Below are 21,110 nucleotides of genomic sequence, written 5' to 3'. Positions count from 1 at the left end.
ATACCAGACAATCCTAACCACACACCCAGCATTCTTGATTTCCCCCCCCCCAATAGCACGCTCTCTCTCTCTCTCTCTCTCTCTCTCTCTCACTCATATTCATGGTCATTCTCTGCTATGGTTCATTTGACATTGCAACAATGCAAAATGGGATATATGTGATTTTTGTTCCTCTTTCCTTAGTTGGATTACTGCTTTAAACCTTCTGATCCTAATATTTGCTCAGATTGTGTCAGTGAAATTATTCTTATTGGAATGAAATTGTTTATTCTTCATTCTATCCTAAAATTTGTCTTTATCTAACCTCAGTTTTCCAATAAATGTGTTAAGCTTTTCAAGATTAAGAATATGATATATCACAATTGTTTTACCTAGAACTAATGCTAACAACATTTGCAATTATTAATCAGTCTAAACTCAAATTTGAATGGACTAAGAGTAGAAAACTTATTTATTGTCTAAATGTTAGTCAAACATTGTCTTTAGCCAAAGCTGTTTGGCTGCAAAGTTTTTAAGACTGTTATGGAAAAGAAACACTAATTACCATGAAACAAATGCAGTAAATTTTCAGTAGGATTATATTTGGCAAGATGCAATTCTGCTACCTGGGTACCAAGACACCCTAAAATTCAAAATAAAATCACAAAGCAATGCTCACTTTTGGTAGTGCAAACACACAGCTCCCCACCCAAGGAGATAACCTTTATCACTCACCAATGCACGAATGCCACTATATAATAAATAAATAAATTAATAAAGACAGGGAACTCACAAGCACCATCTCTTCCACAACACATCAGCACTGGTGAATTTCCAAAGTGATTCTATTTCATTCATTGACTATTATACAGCCAAATGTCAACAGATATCCCAGTATGCTCCAAGCATGGAAAGAAAATAATGATCGAACTTTACTTAAGTTGTAAAGCATGCCTTGGCCTTCTACCTCTGTAGGTGAAATAAGAAAACATTTCAGATAAAATGTAAATTTCAGTCTTGACCCCAGCCAGTTGACAGATCTAAACCAAAAGCAAACTAATGTTAAAAACCAAATAAATCACGATAAACAGGATTAGCATAAATACAATATAATCAAGTATTATCACAAACTAAACAGCAGAATAAGTTGTTTGATTTGTGATACAAAAACAGTGAAAAAATGGTGCAATCATGAGCATTCAAACTAAAGAGGATAGGACAGAGGAAACATACAATCAAAAAAAGAAGGGAGAGATAAAATGAAATGCAACAGACTGTGCTACATCCATAACAAAAACAATTTTACTATAGAGAGAAATGTTGGTAGTCTTGAAGACATGCATTTTCTTTTGTATATATTTCTTCTGTCTGATGCTTTTCTCTTTAGTTGAATGCTTATGACTACCCCATATTCTTCATTATGTTTTGACTTTTAACTGTAATTTGATGTGTGTTAATTACTTGATTATATTTAAGTTATTTATGTTAATGCTGTTTATTATAATTTAGTTTAATGTTAAGTTGCTTATTATGATATAGTTTTAATGTTAAGTTGCTTATTTGATTTGGGTTAGATCAGTCAGCTGGCTGGGTTGGTTTTCAAAGTCCATTGGTTTTTTAGAAATCCTTATTTAACCTGTATGGTCTTATAAAGAAGCATATAATGACACATCAAAGTGAACTGTTACTTCATGGTTTTTATAGTTTTAGAGCAATTTCTTTGAAGTACTATTCAGCAAACAGGTGTCACTGTGTGATAAATGTTGAAACAAGCTTGATGACTGCAGAAAAGCAATAATCATGTACAGGAACTCCCTGACTTACGTAATACTCGACTTACGCATATTTGGTCGGTGCAAACTGAAAAAAAATATATGGAAACTTGTTTTGCATCTGTAGGGATAAATGGAGGTATTGTGAAAATATCGTAATGTGAACCCAATAATATATTGTTTTTTTTTTTTTTTTTTTTTTGTACTTCATTCCAAGTCCTTGGAAGTTGAAAATTTTGCTATATTACTAAGCTATTTATCTCTCTAAAAGGTCATTTTTATAATGGAAATTGCACTAAACCTTCATTGTTATCATATGTTCCCATTATAAGAATCAATTTTGAATGCCTTTGTGATATTTTTCTAAAGCACATTTCTGGAGGTCACGACCAAAAAACAATTTGCACTTTCCGGTTTATTGGGCTTTTCTGTTAGCACAATCTATTATAAATGGGTGGTAAATTCGATCTTATTGTATTTGCGATAATCCCGATAACTGGAATTCTGTGGGTTTTTATGTTACGGTATTATGGTGAAATGTGTTCCCCTTCACTGAAATCTTCAATCATATAAAAAACAAATTTTCAGAAACTTCTCTTCATTCCTATTTACGTATTACAATGATGAAGGGAAAGGGATCAACGAAAAGTGCAGGTGCTTGCAGTGCCAGGAAACAAAACAAAATTGATTTAGAAATGAAGATGATTAAGAAGTACAAAACAGGACAATGTTTGTCATCTATTGCACGGAATTAGGTCTCGCTGCTTCAACAGTGAATACTATTTTAAGGGCAGTGCGCATATAAAAGAACATACCAAAGGATCAGCGCACTTAAGATCAACAGTGATCACAAAACAACGTTTGGGTGCTATGTCGAAGGTGGAAAAGCTATTAATAATACAGATGGAAAATCATATTCAGAAGCAAGTGCCCCAGAGTCTAATGACCTTTCAAGCAAAAGCAATAAGTATTTATGAAGATATTAAGGATAAGTATGGCGAACCCCAAGCCAAGTTTGTGGCAAGCAACAGGTGGTTTAATAGGTTTAAGCATTGCGCTGGTTTCCAAAACATTGAAGTATCTGGTGAAGTCGCCAGTGCCGATTCTGCAGCTGCAGAGAAATTTTGTGATGTGTTGGAAAAAATTATTGATGAAGACGGCTCTTCAACGCATCAAATTTTTAATGTTGACAAGACTGCTCTGTATTGGAAAAAAATGCTGGATCGAACATACATTGCCAAAGAGGAAAGACAATGCCAGATTTCAAGGCTTCAAAAGATAGGGCCACACTCTTGCTTGGGGCTAATGCAGCGGGAGATTACAAATTAATGCCACTGCTTGTGTACGATTCTGGAAATCCTCGTGCATTTAAGGAATGGTTTGAAAAAGACGAATCATATGAAGAGATTACAGATAAGATTGTAAAGGTTGCAGAGCTACTTCAGTTGGAGGTTGTTGCCAAAGACATGGAGGAGTTAATAGAGGAAGAAAAGAAGGGATTATCTAATGAAGAACTTATTGACTCGCAGGCAGCGATAGTGAAAGAAGAAAATGCTGACGAAGCTCAAGATGAACCAAATGAGGGGCCGAGACGCTTCATCACCAAAGAGATGGCAGTGGCATTTCGTGAAATTGCATTGGAAATGGTGAGGTTTGAGAAGATGGATCCTGACAGCGATATGCTTGCTTGCTACAAAGAAATCTACGATGAAAAGAAAAAAGTCATTGTCCATTCATCCATTAATATTCTTTCTTAAGTTTGAGCAGCCGACTCCTTCTAAATCTCCACAGTGCTCTACCTCTGCAGTGGCATACTTGCTGAAGATGTCGATACCAGGCAACAATGCTCGAGAGGTTAAACGTAGTGACGTTATGCCTGTCTCCTCTCTTTTTTGTAATTTTATAATTTTGAAATTTTTTAAATTGCACACTTTGTAATTTTTCCTGTGCATGAGATAAAAAAATTGAATAAATACAATAAATAATTCTGTTCACATGTTTGTTGAACATTTCTTTTTTGATTCAATCAATTCAGTGAGCACAGTTGCGAGTGTTTCACAAGCATGGGGGAAATTCCGACTTACATAGAGTTCCACGGAACACAACCCTCAAGTTAATCAGGCAGTGGTTGTATTTTACTCATCTTTTCTTTAGTAAACTGCCATTCTTTACGTAGTGTCAGTTATCACATTTATTAAAATATTCTCATATTTATGCTTTTCCTTCAATTTAGGTGTTGAAGATGGACAACGTGTAAGGATGAATGTAGGAAAAAGGGAAGTTTTCTTTACTTTTAGAGTAAGTTTTCATATAGAACTCTTTCAGCATGTTTTAAGTGACAATAATTGGAGTTTTTAAAATTTCTATTTCAGTATTAAAATTTTAATATCAGAATTGCATAAAATATGTTTGTGTTTCAAATTGAAATTAATCTAGTAGTTCAGGTGAACCTCAAATAAAGCCTGGGGGGGGGGGTTACTTTCTTAGAAAATATCACATTTTTAATTTTGTGTTAAGTATTGTGATACATTAATTTAATGTATATTTCTGATGTAATGTATGTATATTTCTTGATACCATATTTCTTTTCTAAATTTAAAAAAGCAAATTTCTAGGTATTTTGTCATATGTTTTCAAGATCAATGAATCATAAATACAGATTCTTGTATGCTCCTATGACTTCTCTATAATTTGTCTTTCTGCAAATTTTTGATCTGGGCATCCCTGTGTTGCCTAAAAGTTGAACTGTTTTTCCCTATGGTTACATTCGACAATACTTTTCTCTTTTTCTCTCTAACAGATTTAACCTCATACACAAAGGGATGAAACTCCTCTATTATTTCACATTTAGCATTATTTCCCCTTTTATATTGATACAGTTGATGTCTTAGTGGAACTTTAGCCTTTTTCAATAATAAACAGTGAGACCAACTTGAATTTTACTGCTTGTCATTTTTTTTTTGTTACAATATTAGATCGCTGATAATTGTAGGTCAGTCATGCCTTTAAATGGAACACAAGTCCTCACGTGTCTTATAAGTTCACTCAGAAAATGACTTAAGGATAATGTGATGCAACCAACCACCATGACAAGCATAAACTATTTTTCCTCTCTTAACTTTCATCATTTCAGGTATAATTTCACCTAAACCTGCTGCCTTTCCATACTTCACATTTTCTGTGAACATTTCTATTTTAGTAGTAGAGATAGTATCCAAAATTATCCCATTTTATTTTCTCTTACTCTCTTTTATTCCACTTGTCATTGAATGTGGAGATTTATTCATCCAGCGAAGTCATGAAAATAGTGACAGATCCTTCTCTCTCAGTTATCAACCTCTTGTAATTATCTCAAATCTCTCTAATGCAATGGTGAGCCCTGTGAACCCTAAAATCTTACAAAACTTATATAATCCAATAGAAAGTTTTTTATGTTTCTATTGGATTAATTATTGCCACTTTAGATTCCACCATCATTTTACTGGCAATATCTTGGCTTATGTTTCTTATCTTCGGAAAAAGATAAGAAACATAAGCTAAGATATTGAGTATGGTTGTGGAGGAAATTCTAGGATATAAGAATTAGCAATTATTTGTCCTGAGATATAATTAAATGTTTTAAGTATTTAAATTCCTCTTTTGCTTGCCTGTACTACTATAATTAAAGTCAATGGAATTCCATTTCTCTAAGGTTCAACAATTTTGCATGGAATGCACATATTTTGCTATATGACTAATTAGAGGTGTTTATATAAAACAAAAAATAATGTAAGAAAGGAACAGTGAAGAGGTGTGTGTGTGTGTGTGCACAGGGTGTTTCAATTAAAAGGCACTCTAAGTAGTTATGTAATTACTAGTTATAATTTAGAAATTTTAAAATATAAGCAGTAATACTTAGCATTAGCATTATTTGGCTGATGCAATATAAGAAAGCAATCTTATATAGCATCAGCCAAAAAATACCCCCTTATTTCACCCATCCACTCTATCCAAATGTTTGTTAAGTTCTGCCTTGAATCTATTAAGCTATCAACTTCTACAACGAAAGATGGAAGTTTGTTCCAGCAGTCAGCCACCCATTGGCTAAAGGCAAACTTCCGCACAGCTATCCTACAACTGTCTTTCCTTAATTTGAATTTATGCCCTCTCAGGCAATTATTCTGAGCAAGAGGAAGAATCCCATTCACATTGAGCATGCTCAAACCATTCAAAGCTTTATACACCTCAATCAGATCACCTCGCAGGTGCCTAGTCTCCAGACACTGTAATTTGCAAAACTTAAGCCTTTCTTCGTAAGAGCAACCCTTTGTTCCATTCACTAATCTTGTTGCCTTCTCTGTACTCGCTCCAACAGCTCTACATCCTTCTTAAAATGAAACCGCCAGACCTGTATACAGTACTCAAGGTGTGGCCTGACCATTGCTTTATAAAAGGGGATAATCACCTCCTTATCCCGGCTAGAAAAATTGCTGTATATCATTGACAAGACACCATGAGCTACTCTTGCAGACCGTCTGCACTGCTCAGAAAACTTCATATCTGCCTGAACAATTACCCCCAGGTCCTTTTCATTCTCTACCACTGTCAGTGTGGTACCACAGAGTTGATACGTTACTCTGGGATTGCTGCTTCCCATATGTAGTACTTTTCATTTGTCAATGTTAAACTTCATTTGCCACCTCTCAGCCCATCTGCTCAACTTTTCTAGATCCTGTTGCAGCAGTGTACTGTCATTAGTGTCATTAACAACCCTGCCAACCTTTGTATTGTCTGCAAACTTGGACATCAAGCCTGATATACCATTATCAATATCATTTATAAATACAGAAAACAACAATGGACCCAACACTGAACCCTGAGAGACTCCACTAATAACATTAGTCCACGAATTACAGTGTCCATTGATTACCACTCTCTGTCTTCTCCCACTCAACCATCCCTTTATCCATAGCAGCAATTTGCCTCCAATGCCACACTGCTCCAATTTGTGCAGCAGTCTTCCATGTGCAACAATATCAAAAGCCTTTCTAAGATCCAAATATATGATATCAAAGTTATTCTTTGCATCCAGCTCCTTTGTGACTACATCATAGTATCCAATCAAATTAGTCAGACCAGATTTCCCCTTAACAAACCCATGCTGTGTCCGAGTTATAACTGAAGTCTTGTCTAGATGATCCTGCAATTCTTCTTTAACCAGTGCCTCCATTAATTTCCCTGAAACGGAAATTAAACTAACAGGTCTGTAATTACCTGTCTCCCTTTGATCCACGTTTGTGGATTGGGGTCACATTTGCACATCTCCAGTCCATGGGTACCTCCCCTGAGTCCAGGGAAGCGTTTATAATTATGGCTAAGGGTTTGCTTACTTCCTTTGCTGCCTCCTTTAATATAACTGGATAGATTCCATCCACGCCAGGTGCCTTTCTTGTGTTTATCTTCAACAATTTCTCCTCTAATTTACTCTCATTTATTACAAGATTATCTAGCTTACTGCCAGAGTTGAATACACCTCTGGCATTCCCCTCCCTGAATAACTCCTCATGTGTGAATGTCGATGCAAAATATTCATTTAGTCCAATTCTAACTGAATTTGTTTTAAATAGCACTAATTGTTAAAGGTGTAGGATGGTTTTATGACCATTAGAAATTTTTCATTGCCGATTGCTCATTTAAAACAGAGGAGCAGATTTGTTTGAATATGCCATTATCAAAGAGAGAAAGTGAAATGATAGTGGTTTTCTGAATATATGCATGTATGAGATTAAAAAAGATGAAAAAGAAATATTTGAATTTGGGTTTAATTATGAAAATTTTTGATATTTCTGTTTAGGTAATGAACATTCATATCCTGTGTATTATTGCACACACTGGGAGAAACTCAAAATTTTAAGCAGGAGTTCATTTTTTATTAAATCAGGTGTCAGATTTATTTGTCCTGAAAAATAAATCATTTTTAAAGGCAAAAAAAAAAAAAAAAAAATATAACTTTGTATTATTAATTTAATTGAGCTGTATATGAATTGTAAAAAATCATTGCAGGATCATCTAGACAAGATTGCAGTAATAGTTAAGACACAGCATGGGTTTGTCAAAGGGAGGTCTTGTCTGACCAATTTGATTGGTTACTATGTGGTCACAAAGGAACTGAATGCCAAAAATAATTTTGATATCATATACTTGGATTTCAGGAAAGCTTTTGATACTGTTGCACATGGAAGACTGCTGTACAAATTGGATAGGCATGGCATCAAGGGTAAGCTGCTACAATGGATAAAGGGATGGTTGATTTTTTTTTTTTTGGTAGTTATTGGCGCATCGGCTTCTGTGGCCATAGTGCACCTCCCAAGGTTTTTTGCAGTACTTTGATCCAAGCCCGAGGCGGGATTCGAACCCGCGACCTTTGAGTTGCCAGGCGCTTTACCCACCCAGCTAGCCCGGTCGGCGGGATGGTTGAGTGGGAGATAACAGAGAATGGTGATCAATGGACACTGCTCTTCGTGGACAAATGTTATTTGTTCACGAAGTGTCGGTGTTGGGCCCATTGTTGTTTTGCATATTTATCAATGATATTGATGAAGGTATATCAGGTTTAATGTCCAAGTTTGCAGATGATACAAAGGTTGGCAGGGTTGTTAATGACAGTAATGATAGTATGCTGCTCCAACTGGATCTAGATAAGTTGGGAAAATGGGCTGAGAAGTGGCAGCTGGAGTTTAACATTGACAAATGCAAAGTACTGCATATGGATAGCAATAACCAAAGAGAATCATACCATCTGGGTGGTACTACACTCAGGGAAATGGAAAATGAAAAAGACCTGGAGGTAATTGTGCAGCCAAATATGAAGTTCGCTGAGCAGTGCAGATGAGCTGCCAGGGCAGGTCATGGAGTCTTGTCAATGATATATAGGAATTTTACTAGCAGGGAAAGGGAGGTGATAATCCCATTATACAAGGCAGTGGTCAGGCCACACCTAGAGTACTGTGTACAGGTCTGGAGGCCTCATTTTAGGAAGGATGTAGAGTTGCTAGAAAGAGTACAAAGAAGGGCAACAAGATTGGTGAGGGGAACAAAGGGGTACTCTTACCAAGAAAGGCTTAAGTTCTGCAAATTGCAGTGCCTGGAGAGTAGGCACCTGCGAGGTGATCTGATTGAGGTGTATAAGGCCTTGAATGGGTTGAGCAAGCTGAATGCTGTTGGGATTCTTCGTCTTGCTCAGACTAAGAACCTGAAGGGGCACAGTTTCAAATTGAGGAAAGATAGTTGGAGAATAGATGTGCGGAAATTTGTCTGTAGCCAGCAGGTAGTTGATTGGCGGAATAGGCTTCCATCTTTTGTTGTGGAAGCTAATAGCCTAAATAAATTTAAAGCTGAGCTGGACAGGCATTTGGAATGAATGGAGGGATGAAATGGAAGGTGTTTCTTTTTTTGGCTGATGCTGCATAAGCTTGCTTTCTTGCATCGTATGCCTCTACTAATGCTAAATGCATTAGTAGAGGCATACAATGCAAGAAAGCAAGTAGAAAGCAAGTTCTAAATGCAACTAGTTTTTTGTGCCTTTGATTTGTCTATCAATGTGATTTTATATTTAATTACTTGATGATATTGATGATTTTTGTTTCCTTCTAAGGTTGCAAAGAATGACTATTTTAGAAGAGATGGCCCTGATGTACATACCGATGCTTCTATTAGTATATCCCAAGCAATTTTAGGTGGAACTCTTAGAGTAGAAGGAATATATGAAGATCTGATGGTGAAGGTAAAGTTATTTAAATTTTAAGTGGGGAGGAGAGAGATGGTGAGAGAAATACTTTTTTAAAAAATTAATTTATAGAAATTTGTAGAGTATGGGATTCTGTATGCTGTTACAGAAATATTTTCCATAACAGCTATTGTTACTTTTATTGATGGGAATGATTAACTGCATGTTTATGTCTCCATAATGAGATCAATGCCCTGGTTGTTCAAGGGCATCAAATCTCGTATTGTGGAGGCCCTTAGTCCTGGTATTGCACTGCACTATTCTAAATAAAGAGCACTGCTCCAATGGAGAAGTATACTGCTATTTATTTAAAATGTATGCTATTACCAAGACCATGTTTGCAACTCTTATTGGAATGTCATCAGTGGATAAATAGGCACTGTGAAGACTTGAACAACTCAGTTGTGAGACTTGAATAAGAGTCAATATACTTTCCAGTGAAACAGTGCTTTTTATTTAAAGTAGCGCAATGCTGAGGCAATTTGTAGTAAATCTGATTTTTGCTCATTGCTTTTTGGGTAAAGCCTTTCTTTGTGGTTAAAGCTGTGCACTACTTATACACTGTTTTTTATCTCTCATAGCATGAGCTCTAATTTTACTTGAGTTTTGCTATGATAAGATCATAAAACAGTTAGATGCACGAAAAAACTTTTACATTATGTTAATAAGTTTTAGTAGAGTAGTTATTATAATAAGCCAGATTAACCTAGAATTGCAGGGAGGATCCTTAGGTGGATCAGTTGCTGGCAGAAAGGACAGGAGACAGAGCAAGTGGGATCCCTCAGGAATTAGTGCCGGACCCCTGTTTGATGAAGGTAACAGGGAAACTGTTAAAATTTGCCAATTATTTGAGGATTGAGAAGGTGTTTACTGATATTGCAAATAAATTTAGTCTTGCAGCTAGGGAATAGGAATCTAGGTGAAAGACCTTATATTTTGACCAGTTGGGATGGTAGTTAAAGGTAGTTTGGGAGAATAAAGACTTGGGGTTACAATATATACATATAGACATGAAGTTTTCCTTGCATTATAAACAAGTGGCTAGGAATCATATGGCATGTGTTATCAGTGATTTATTGGACCTTTAGTTGCAGGAAGAAGAAAGTTGTTATTCTTCTACATATGATTATGACAAGTAGCACTTGGAATGTTGCATTCAGGTGTGGAGGCCACATATAAAAAAAAACAAACAAAAAAAAAACACATTCTGGAGAGGGTTCAGAGAAGGCAACCAGATTGGTTTAGAAGCTGTAGACTTTTGAACTTAGATATTATGGGGGACTGAATTGAGGTGTCTTGAAAGAGATGAGTAAAAAACAAATGGATGAGCAGAAGAGATAAGAACTAGGGAACAGAAATATGATATCCTACAGAGCTACGGAAAACTTGATCTTTTGAGGTCAGTGGCTTGAGGTAACATGTTTGATACAGTTCAAAGGGGTATATAAAAAACATTGATTTTTTTTCTTTTTCCCTTAGACACAGGAAAAGTTTGCCTCTTTGTATTATTTTTGCCATTCAAATACAGTAGAATGGCAATATTTTATGTGTTGAAAATCTGAACAAGTCATTTATTATTTTTTTTTAATGCTGGTGTCATAAAATATTTACAGTAAGTGCTGGTTGTTGTGATCATGTTTGCGATCTGAATTTTGATTCTGTTAAATGGCAGTTGTAACAAGCGAAAACTGGAGGAATATAATCCACAGGCTATAAAGCACTAATTTATACTTTTATTTTACCTTACCAATTAATAAATTTAAATGATATACTTAATTAATTAATATACATACAGTACTGACTAAACATAACACTTTGCAATCTGATATTTTTGTCACTTACATTTTTTGAGGGGGGGGGAGGCTGTAAAATCTAAAACAGTAAAAAAAGATAAGTGTCAATCAATAACAAAGAACAGGACACAAATATTGCAATGTGGTACATGCAAGTGAGACATGAGTAAAAAGTTTACGAAGTTTAGATATAGGAATGAAGAGATTCTGAACATTTACTGAGTTTTATTTTATCATACTGTAGTTATGGTGGTATTCTTTGTCTTTTAAAATGAAGCAGTAATTTTTAACAATTAAATCGATGATTGGGATTTTAAATAGACTTTCAAAGGATGAAAGCTGGTCTTTGTTAGCAATATTTTATGTGTTTATGTGGTTGGAAAGTCAACCATAACAGAAATTATAAACAACAAGGAAAAAAATTAAAGTTTGCATCAAAACTTGATTCAGATGATGGTGCAAAAAAAAAAAATAATAATATGAGAACAGCTAATGACTCATCCCTCGAAGGTGCTGTTTGTTGTTGTAGTTGTGTTTTGGGCACATCAGCAGCTAAGACCCTACTGCTCCGTTTATACTGTCTGTAAATTGCACGTGTTCTCTGGTCAATTTTCTGCTTTGCTGGACAAAAAACCCAGAGTTTCCAGGAGACTGACTAATGCCACATTGTGAAAAAGGCCCATAAAACTTTCCTCTCATCATTGACAGGACTCGAATTCAGGTCTTTTACCCAGGGTGAGGAGGACGGTGATTCTATGAATTGTGCTGCCCATGAGAGCTAGGTGTGAGCAACAAACTGAATCCTGTCAAACTCAACTACTCTTGCTGAAAAGAGAGAGAGATTTGGCAGCAAAGAAACGAAGTTCAAAAATGGGGCAGCAAAAAGTAAGTAATTATTTTCATTAAAGGCTTATACATATGTGTTATTATGGCTGAAAGTTACATTTGTTTTGTTACCTATGAATGAAAATACATAAGTAAAACTTTGTTTTTATTTCTAAACTTATGAAAGCTTTTTTTTTTTTTAGTCTCCAGAACAATATTTTTGATAAGTTTGAGTTATCGACAGTCTACTGTATTAAAATTTCTATTTCAGTTTTCCTTAACAGGACAAAACATGAGTGTTGTTTGTTTATAGTGATTGCAAGCTTTTTTTTTTTAGTCTCCAGAACAATATTTTTGATAAGTTTGAGTTATCGACAGTCTACTGTATTAAAATTTCTATTTCAGTTTTCCTTAACAGGACAAAACATGAGTGTTGTTTGTTTATAGTGATTGCATAAGGGATAATGTTTTGAATTTTAAAAATACTATGTAGAGAGAATAGTTTCTGTACAGTAATAATATTTAACAATTATTATTGTACTTTTTGGACTAAATCTTCTCTAATTGAAGATGTTAGAATTGCAATTGTAGTGGTAGTAAACTACCTAATACTGTTGATGTCAAAAAGGTAAGCACATGCAATAATGACAGATAAATGAAAATTAAAACTATTAGTCTGTATTAGGGAAGTTTGTTTTTTTTGTTATATCCAAGTAACATGCACACATGCATATACATACAAACCTCGTACTACATACGAGTTTCATCCAGCATGCCCTGGGACATAGCATGTTTCCAATTTTTGAAAATTCTGGTTTTTTGAAGCTTAAGCATGTAGTCTAAGTATTCAGGTATAGTTCATTATTTTTATTAGATCTGATAAAAATTTCATTAGATAGTAGCCCTGATACTTAAAACCTCCACAGAACAATAGCTGCCAGCTTTAAGGAAATATTAACTAGTATTCTGTTGAATTGGTTCAGTAGCTAACACTTGCCTGAGAAATAATGGTTGCAGATTCAAATGCAGTATGTGTGTTGTGATGCCCAATATTTTTTAATATGAAGTATAAATAATGTGATACAGTTTCAGTAATCAAATCACCTTAAAACTAAATACACAATCCTCTATTGTTAAGTATTATACTGTGAACTGGTATTGGATGTCTCACAAAATGGATGATTTTTTATATTGTGACTGCATAATAGCAATAACATACAATAAGAAATTTGTAAAACAAAGAAATTGATGAAATTATCAGTGGAACATAATGCATAAATTTGGCACCTGTGATACTCTCTTTTTTTGTTTGTTTGTTTCCCCTCTCTCTGCTTGTACATCAACTACCCTCAGAAAATATTCAAAAAGTTCCAGATTTCTAAGGTTCTGGTGTGTGTGTGTGTGTGTGTGTGTGTGTGTGTGTGTGTGTGTGTGTGTGTGTGTGTGTGTGTGTGTGTGTGTGTGTGTGTGTGTGTGTGTGTGTGTGTGTGTGTGTGTGTGTGTGTGTGTGTGTGAGAGTGAGTGAGTGAGTGAGATAGACTCTTGTGCATTTTAATTGAAACATACAGGTTAAAATAAAGTGTTACCATTTGGATTTTGTGATTTCTAAATTTAAATTTTGTCTAATCAAGCTTTTTTCCTCAATGGGAAAGCTGTTCCCTGCCATTGGTTTATTCCAGATAAGTCACTGGGGTACTTCTGAAATGAATGCAAACTAATTTTATTTTAAGAAAACAAAATAATAATAATACAATGGTTGTAGTGTGAGGAGTCACAGAACAACTGCAGTAGTACAACTGGCACAGTTAACAAGTGTACTGAAGAGTGAACATCCTATACAACTGCTGTTGTTTTTTTATTTTTTCCTCTTCAAGGCAAAATTTAAATTTACAAATCGTAAAATTTTAAATGGTAACACTTAAGTTCAGATCACAAATGGCCCAAACCTAAAAATAAGCAAGATGCCTTTATATTTATTTATTTATTTATTTATTATTATTTTTGACTGATTCATGTTCCATGATCTGATCCATTCCATGCATTCTTTAGATTGCTCCTGGAACAAATTCTCATACTCGCTTGAGGCTTCCAGGAAAAGGAATTCGGCGTGTGACTAGTTCTGGTTGTGGTGATCATTATGTTCACATCAAAGTCAAAGTCCCACAGTAAGTTTTACAGGTTTAAAATATAACTATTACTTAGAATTTCAGTTTTAAAAGAAGGAAAAATAAGTAAAGTATTGTCTGAAAATTTACTGTATAAATGCTTGCACATAAAATATTTTGGTATTTTTTAACACTTGCTTGTTAAAAACCATAGTTTGTTTTCTTTTTAGCTCCTTTTATCAGTTTTGTAGGATGGTTGTCCTTTTTTTTTTTTTTAAAACCAAACTGGTCAGTGGAAAGATAAAGAAGAAGTAAGATATGATGCAAGTGGAAACAATTTAAATAATTGTAAGAGAATACAATCCAGAATATTCAAGTGTACATAAAGAGAAAGGGAGATAGAAATACAGCTGTAAAAAGATAAGAAACAGTTATTCATTTGAATATATATTAAGTTTTGAGGAAATTCCTTATTTATATCTTATGGAATTTTCTCTGTCTCTCTTGGTAAGGCTGGTTGCAAATGAAATCATATTTCTTACAAAGTAAAAAATGTGAATTGTAACTTTCATATTTTATATTCAACTGTAATAGTTCTTCTGAGCATTTTCTTACTTTGTTACAGATAATATTTATGCCTGTAGTACTTAAGCTGATACATGATGGTATTTTGTCAGGTGGTAGCATCATTCCTTATATTTAAATTATAGTTGACAATGCTGTCTGTTTGTGATTGTGTTTTACCAGTTGTAGCTAGGCCAAGAGATAGGCATAACTAAGGTAAATGATGGTGAATGGCAAGTGAAATTTGGCAAAGGAGGGTATGAAAGGATAGCAATACCACCTTGCTTTCCTTCAAATTGTTCTAACTGATTGAAGAAGGAACAGTTAATATGTTAGACCTGGTTAGTCTAACAACTATACTTAGACTAACCAGGAAAATAAGTTATCAACCCCACAAGATAGGTCCTCATATTTATAGTTAGTTTGGCACAGATAGTATGGGAAGCATTCAAGGATTTAACCTTGGCAGCTACTAGGCTTTTCATACCAACTAAGAAATACTCTTCAAGTTTTAGGCCTAAATGGATGTCAGATGAACTAATGAGACTTGTGGCAGAGAAGAAAAATGCATGGGATGCATATAAATTATCAGGATCCTGTGGTATATATAAGCTGGTCTGTAATAAAGTCACAAAGGAGGTTAGGCAAGTGAAGGCAGATTATGAGAAATCTTTGGCAAAGGATGCAAAAAAAAACAGGAAGACTTTACTTATAAAAACAGTATAAGGAAGGGAATGAATCAGATTGGTCCACTTGATATTGATGGTTCGACTGTTGATGATCCTGCCCAGATAGCTGACAAAACTGAATGAGTATTTTGCATCTACATTCGCACGAGGAATTCTGTAGGGAAGTGGAGGTCAAGAAACTTATTAAACTCTAATAGGGAACTTAATGATTTTGTAATAAATGAGACCAGAGTGGAGGAGAAATTGTTGAAGTTAAATATAAGAAAGGCACCACCACCTTTCTTATATTTAACTTCAAAATATAAGTTATTATATTTTGAAGTTAAAAATATAAGAAATTATGCAGATTTATGCAAATATATTAAAGGAGACCGCAAAGGAAATAAGCAAACCCCCTTAGCCATAATTATGAGGGTGTTCTTGGACTCAGGGGAGTTCCCCACAGACTCCAGATGTGCAAATGTATCCCCAATTCACAAAGGATGATCAAAGGGTGACACAAGTAATTACAGACCTGTTAGTTTAACTTCTGTTCCGGGGAAATTAATGAAGTCTGGTTAAAGAAGTAATGCAATACCATCTACACAAGACTGCAGTTATAGTACAGACACAGCATCGGTTTGTTAAGGGAAAGTCTTGTCTGACCAATTTGATTGGATACTATGATGCATTCACAAAGGAACTGGATGCAAAAGATAATTTTGATATTATATACTTGGATTTTAGGAAAGCTTTTGATACTGTTGCACATGAAAGACTACTGTACAAACTGGAGCAGTATGGCATTAAGGGCAAGTTGCTACAATGAATAAAAGGATGGTTGAGTGGGAGAAGACAGAGAGTGGTAATTAATGAACACTGCTCTTCGTGGACTAATGTTATTAGTGGAGTTCCCCAGGGTTTGGTCTTGGGCCCATTGTTGTTTTGTATATTTATCAGTGATATTGATGAAGGCATATCAGGCTTAATGTTGAAGTTTCAGACAATAAGAAGGCTGGCAGGGTTGTTAATGACAGTATGCTACTCCAACAGGATCTAGAAAAGTTGGACAGAATTGCTGAGAAATTTTAACATTGACAAATGCAAAGTACTGCATATGGGTAGAAGTAACTCCAGAGAAACATACCAACTGTGTGGTACTACACTCAGGGTGGTAGAGAATGAAAAAGGCTTGGGGGTAATTGTGCAGTCAGATATGAAGTTTTCTGAGCAGTGCAGACAGGTTGCCAGAGCAGGTCATAAGGCCATGTCAATGATACACAGGAATTTTGCTAGTAGGGAGAAGGAGGTGATTATCTTCTTGTATAAGGTAATGGTGAGGCCACACGTTGAGTACTGCACACAGGTCTGGAGGCCTCATTTTAGGAAGGATGTAGAGTTGCTAGAATTAGTACAGAGAAGGCATCAAGACTGGTTAGGGGAATGAAGGGCTGCTCTTACCAAGAAAGGCTTAAATTCTGCAAATTGCAGCGTCATGAGACTGGGCACCTGCAAGGTGATCTGATTGAGGTGTATAAGGCTCTGAATGGGTTGAGCAGAATGCTGATGGGATTCTTCTTCTTCTTGCTCAGATTACGAACCTGAGGGGACATTAATTCAAATCAAGGAATGACAATTGAAGAATAAATTTTTCTGAAATTTACCTTTAGCCAGCGGGTGGTTGATTGCTGGAACAAACTTCCATCGGTCATTGTGGAAGTTGATAGTTTAAATAAATTCAAGGAAGAACTGAACAAACTTTTAGAGTGAATGGTTGTGTGAAAGGGTTTTTTTTTTTTTTTTTTTTGTTGATGCTGTATAAGGTTGCTTTATTACATCATATGCCTCTACTAATACTAATATCAAGCAGAAAAATCTTATAAGTTCTGTGGTCTTAATCAGTCTACTGAATGAAACTATAAGAAATCTAAATAATCCCAAATGCCATAAATTTGAAAGAAGTTGCAAGAAAGAAACAAAGCTAGTAGAACAAAAATCCCATGTGTGCCTAACAGCAAGCTCTGTTATTCTAGAAATATACCAGTGTACACAATCATTGTTACTACCTATCAATTATATGAGCTGTAAAACCATAAGTTATGTGACTCACTACTAATTGCAATAATATAGACCCAAATAAAGGTGGCACAGTATGCCAGCATATAGCAGAAAAGCCAAAAATAAAATATCACCAGAAGATCTAAATAAATCCAAGTGCAGCAGAATATAAAGAAGTTGACAAAAATGAAATCCCTGAACCGAACCAAACAGAACACCTTAGATTGCAAAACTTGAAATCACTTAATGGAAAATCTAACTCAGTATTTATCAAAGAAGTTGCATAAGTCCATAGAGCTAAGACATGTTTCAGTTATAAATCCAAAATAATTAGAAAAATCACTTTCTGTAAAGGGTAAAAATATAGTTAAATCATTAAACAGAAAAAAGTTGATCATGAGGCCAGTGAAGTAACTTCATACATAACCAATGGCAAAGAAGTTGCAAAGAAACAAAGCCAATAAAACTAAAATAAGTGTATGTTAAAACCAATGTACTACCAAATACTAAAATAAAACAGGGTGCTGTATCATAGGAACAAGATTAATGATACTGCCTGCCAGTTTTATAAGATGTGTGTAAAAGTTCTGAAAACAGAGTATAAATTACTCTGTTTTCAGAACTTTAAACAGAGTATAAAACAAATTTTGTATCTATGTCTTTTATAGACATAGATACAAAATTTGGTGTTTTTTTATTCTTCAATGTATTATTCAACCGAGAGTTAAATGTGCTTATTGTATTTAATCTGTAAATAATTTAATCTTTCAAAAAAAAAAAAAAAATTCTTCAAGTTGGACATTAAACTAGGCTTCTACAGCTACTTATTTTAGCTCTTCATCTTTACTTTAAAATGCATTCCACAAAGATGAGACTTCATATTTCTGAACAGTAATAGTCACTTGGAACAAGATCTGGCTGTACAGAGAGAGTAATTGTTCAAATCCACATTGATGAATTTTAGCCTGTATAACCTGGATTTGTGCATGGGTGTAATGTCATGGAGAAGCAAAATATTTGACAATTTAACTTCCCTAATCCTTTTTTTCCTGAATTGCAGCTTTTAACTTTTGCATACTATTTCCCTGCTATTGAAGTTTTACAATAGCAGGGAAAAAATTATCTACCCTACCTATGAAGGAAATGAGATAGAGGCAAAAATCTAGTTTTATTTTTCAATGTAATTCCCCTGAACTTCAGTACACTTGTTCCATTTTTTTGGCAATGAGGAAATACCAGACAGATAAAATTCTTTGTCCTGGCCATCAAAGAATGCAGCAGACTTCAGTTGTTCATTATCATCAAAAAGCTACATCCATGTACATTTTCCTTGAAGTATCGAAACAGGAAATAGTCACGGGAGCAGATTCAGTCTGTAAGGTGAATGGGTAAGTTCTCTAAAGTCATTCTCTCAAAGCAACAGCATGTGACCTGTGCACTGAAGTGTTGTCCTGAAGAAGCAGCACACCTCTGGAAAGTTTTCCATGGTGTTTTTCCTTTATGACATCCCTTAGGTTGTACAGTAGGGATGCATATGACCCCCAGTAAGTGTCTGCTTGTGTTCCAAGTAGTGAATGTATAAAATTTCCTCAGCATCCCAAAAAATGGTGGCCATAATCTTGCCAGCTGAAGGTTGTGTCTGAAATTTTTTGGGTGGGAGAGAACCATTGTACTTCCATTGCATTGATTCTTACTTGGTCTAAGGATTCCAGTGATGAAGCCATGTTTCATCACCTGTAACAATTCTGGAAATGAAAGTTAAAGCTGTAAATTCTTCTCACAACACTGTATTCTGAATTGCTTCTGCACAGGGGTCAAAAACCTGGGTACCCACCTTGCACTGACCTTAATCATCTCCAAATGGTCATGGAGGATGGTTATAACTGTTCCCTGAGATATATATCATATTCCCTAGAGATTTTGAACACCTTTAAACATCTATCATTCAGCACAAGGGTTTACACAGCTTGGCACATTTCTGGAGTGGTCACAGGCTTCCTTGAATGTGGATCATCTTTGATGGACTCTCTACCCCCACTTGAATTATTTTGACCAGAATTTCAGCTGGTACTCTGAAGGTGCAGTGTTGCCATACATAGCCACCATCCTTTCATGAATGGCCTCTGGCTCATTTCTTTCTTTGGTGAGAAACTTGATGACTGAATGATGGTCCAATTTCGGCAAATCCATAATTTAATACAGGTGTCTTCCTTCTTTCTGTTACAACAGCACAACCTAAAAACATAATGGGATCAAAATTAGTGTGATTTAAGTTGAGATATGTAGGAACATAATAAATCATGAATCATTGAAATATAACTATGGGAAGTACCTTAGGTAGATAATTTATTGAACACCCCCACATAGGTGCATGGTAATCAATTAGCAACAACCCTTGTTGTTTTGTCCCGGAAAATTGAGGCTAACACTTTTCCAGGCTGATGGTTAGGTTTGAAACTTGGGATTGTAGATCCCTTGAGCTTCCACTGTATGCTTTCTAATTTGGATTCAGGATCATAAAAATTTAGCCCATTTTCATCACCAGTCACCAAATGGGATAAAAATCTATTAGAATTAAGAATTAATTTTAAATTCTCTTTTGATGACTCCATCCTCTGATATTGCTCATGAATGGAAAGATTCTGGAATCCATCTTACATAAACTTTGGCAAGTACTTATGTATTATTAAAATGCTTCCATGGTAAATGTTAAGTACTTAAGTTCAGGCACTTTAATTTTTCTGTTTTTAAAATTTTTTTTTTTCAGTAAAAGCAGCTATTTCAGAGTTGACTGCTTCAGATAGTCAACTAGACCTTGGTTCATCCTCAACTGACTCCCGTTCATTTTGATCTCCACCAGCCATCTTGCAACAATAGCATAACTGGGTGGTACCATCTCAAACACAGTTATTCATTCTTCTTTCTCCTACCAACATAAAAAAATTTTTACAAACTTCATAAGACATTGATAATTTTTTTCATATTATGTTATAAGACATTAAGATATCAAAATAACCTATTTTATAATTTAGCATATTTTATATACACTGTTCTGAGAACTTTTTTGACCATCACTCAAGTAGGATTACCTCTTGCTAATTCCAATAATGTAGGAATACTAAGTCATAATTTATATCCATAATAGCATGTCTGTATGAAATATGCCACTGACAGAAAAGTGTAGTGATATAAATTAAAACTAATCAAAATAAAATAAAACACTTAACAGTCCTTCCTATATATCATAGGCACTGAAACCTTAAAGTGTCTGAAGCTAGGACAAAAATGCTAAATTATTAGAGCAAAATGAATGCAAATATAGCAAAATACAAGGCTAAAACGTAGCTGCCAACATTCTGGATTTATGGTGGAGAATTTGTCTTTTTTTCACTGTATTTTACCCTTCTCCATCTCGCCATTGTAATATAGTTGGTAATAAAGAATGTTTACATCTTTTTACAGAAACTCGGTTTTATCTCTGTCTTTTTCTTTTTGCAAAAAACAGTAAAACTATGAATTTTTTTTTATTTTGCAAATTTCTTAAGTCAGGTGTGCTGTGGTAATCTACATTGCAAGGCAGA

General features: G+C 34.9%; 1 protein-coding gene across 1 annotated transcript in view; it reads left to right on the top strand.

Moving 5' to 3' along the window:
• LOC150082075 (dnaJ homolog l(2)tid, mitochondrial-like) overlaps positions 1 to 21,110 on the top strand; it is a 108,834-nt gene that overhangs the window by 72,382 nt on the left and 15,342 nt on the right. The window contains exons 7-9 of the mRNA XM_090379955.1: positions 3,985 to 4,049; positions 9,385 to 9,513; positions 14,184 to 14,299. Of these exons, the coding sequence (XP_090236081.1) occupies positions 3,985 to 4,049; positions 9,385 to 9,513; positions 14,184 to 14,299 (310 nt within the window). The remainder of the gene's footprint in view (positions 1 to 3,984; positions 4,050 to 9,384; positions 9,514 to 14,183; positions 14,300 to 21,110) is intronic.

This window comes from Mastigoproctus giganteus, chromosome 8 (assembly GCF_048544385.1).
Source record: "Mastigoproctus giganteus isolate SK-2022 chromosome 8, ASM4854438v1, whole genome shotgun sequence".
Taxonomy (NCBI): domain Eukaryota; kingdom Metazoa; phylum Arthropoda; class Arachnida; order Uropygi; family Thelyphonidae; genus Mastigoproctus; species Mastigoproctus giganteus.
Note: the sequence above shows the minus strand (reverse complement) of the source record. Positions and strands in the feature narration are given on the sequence as shown.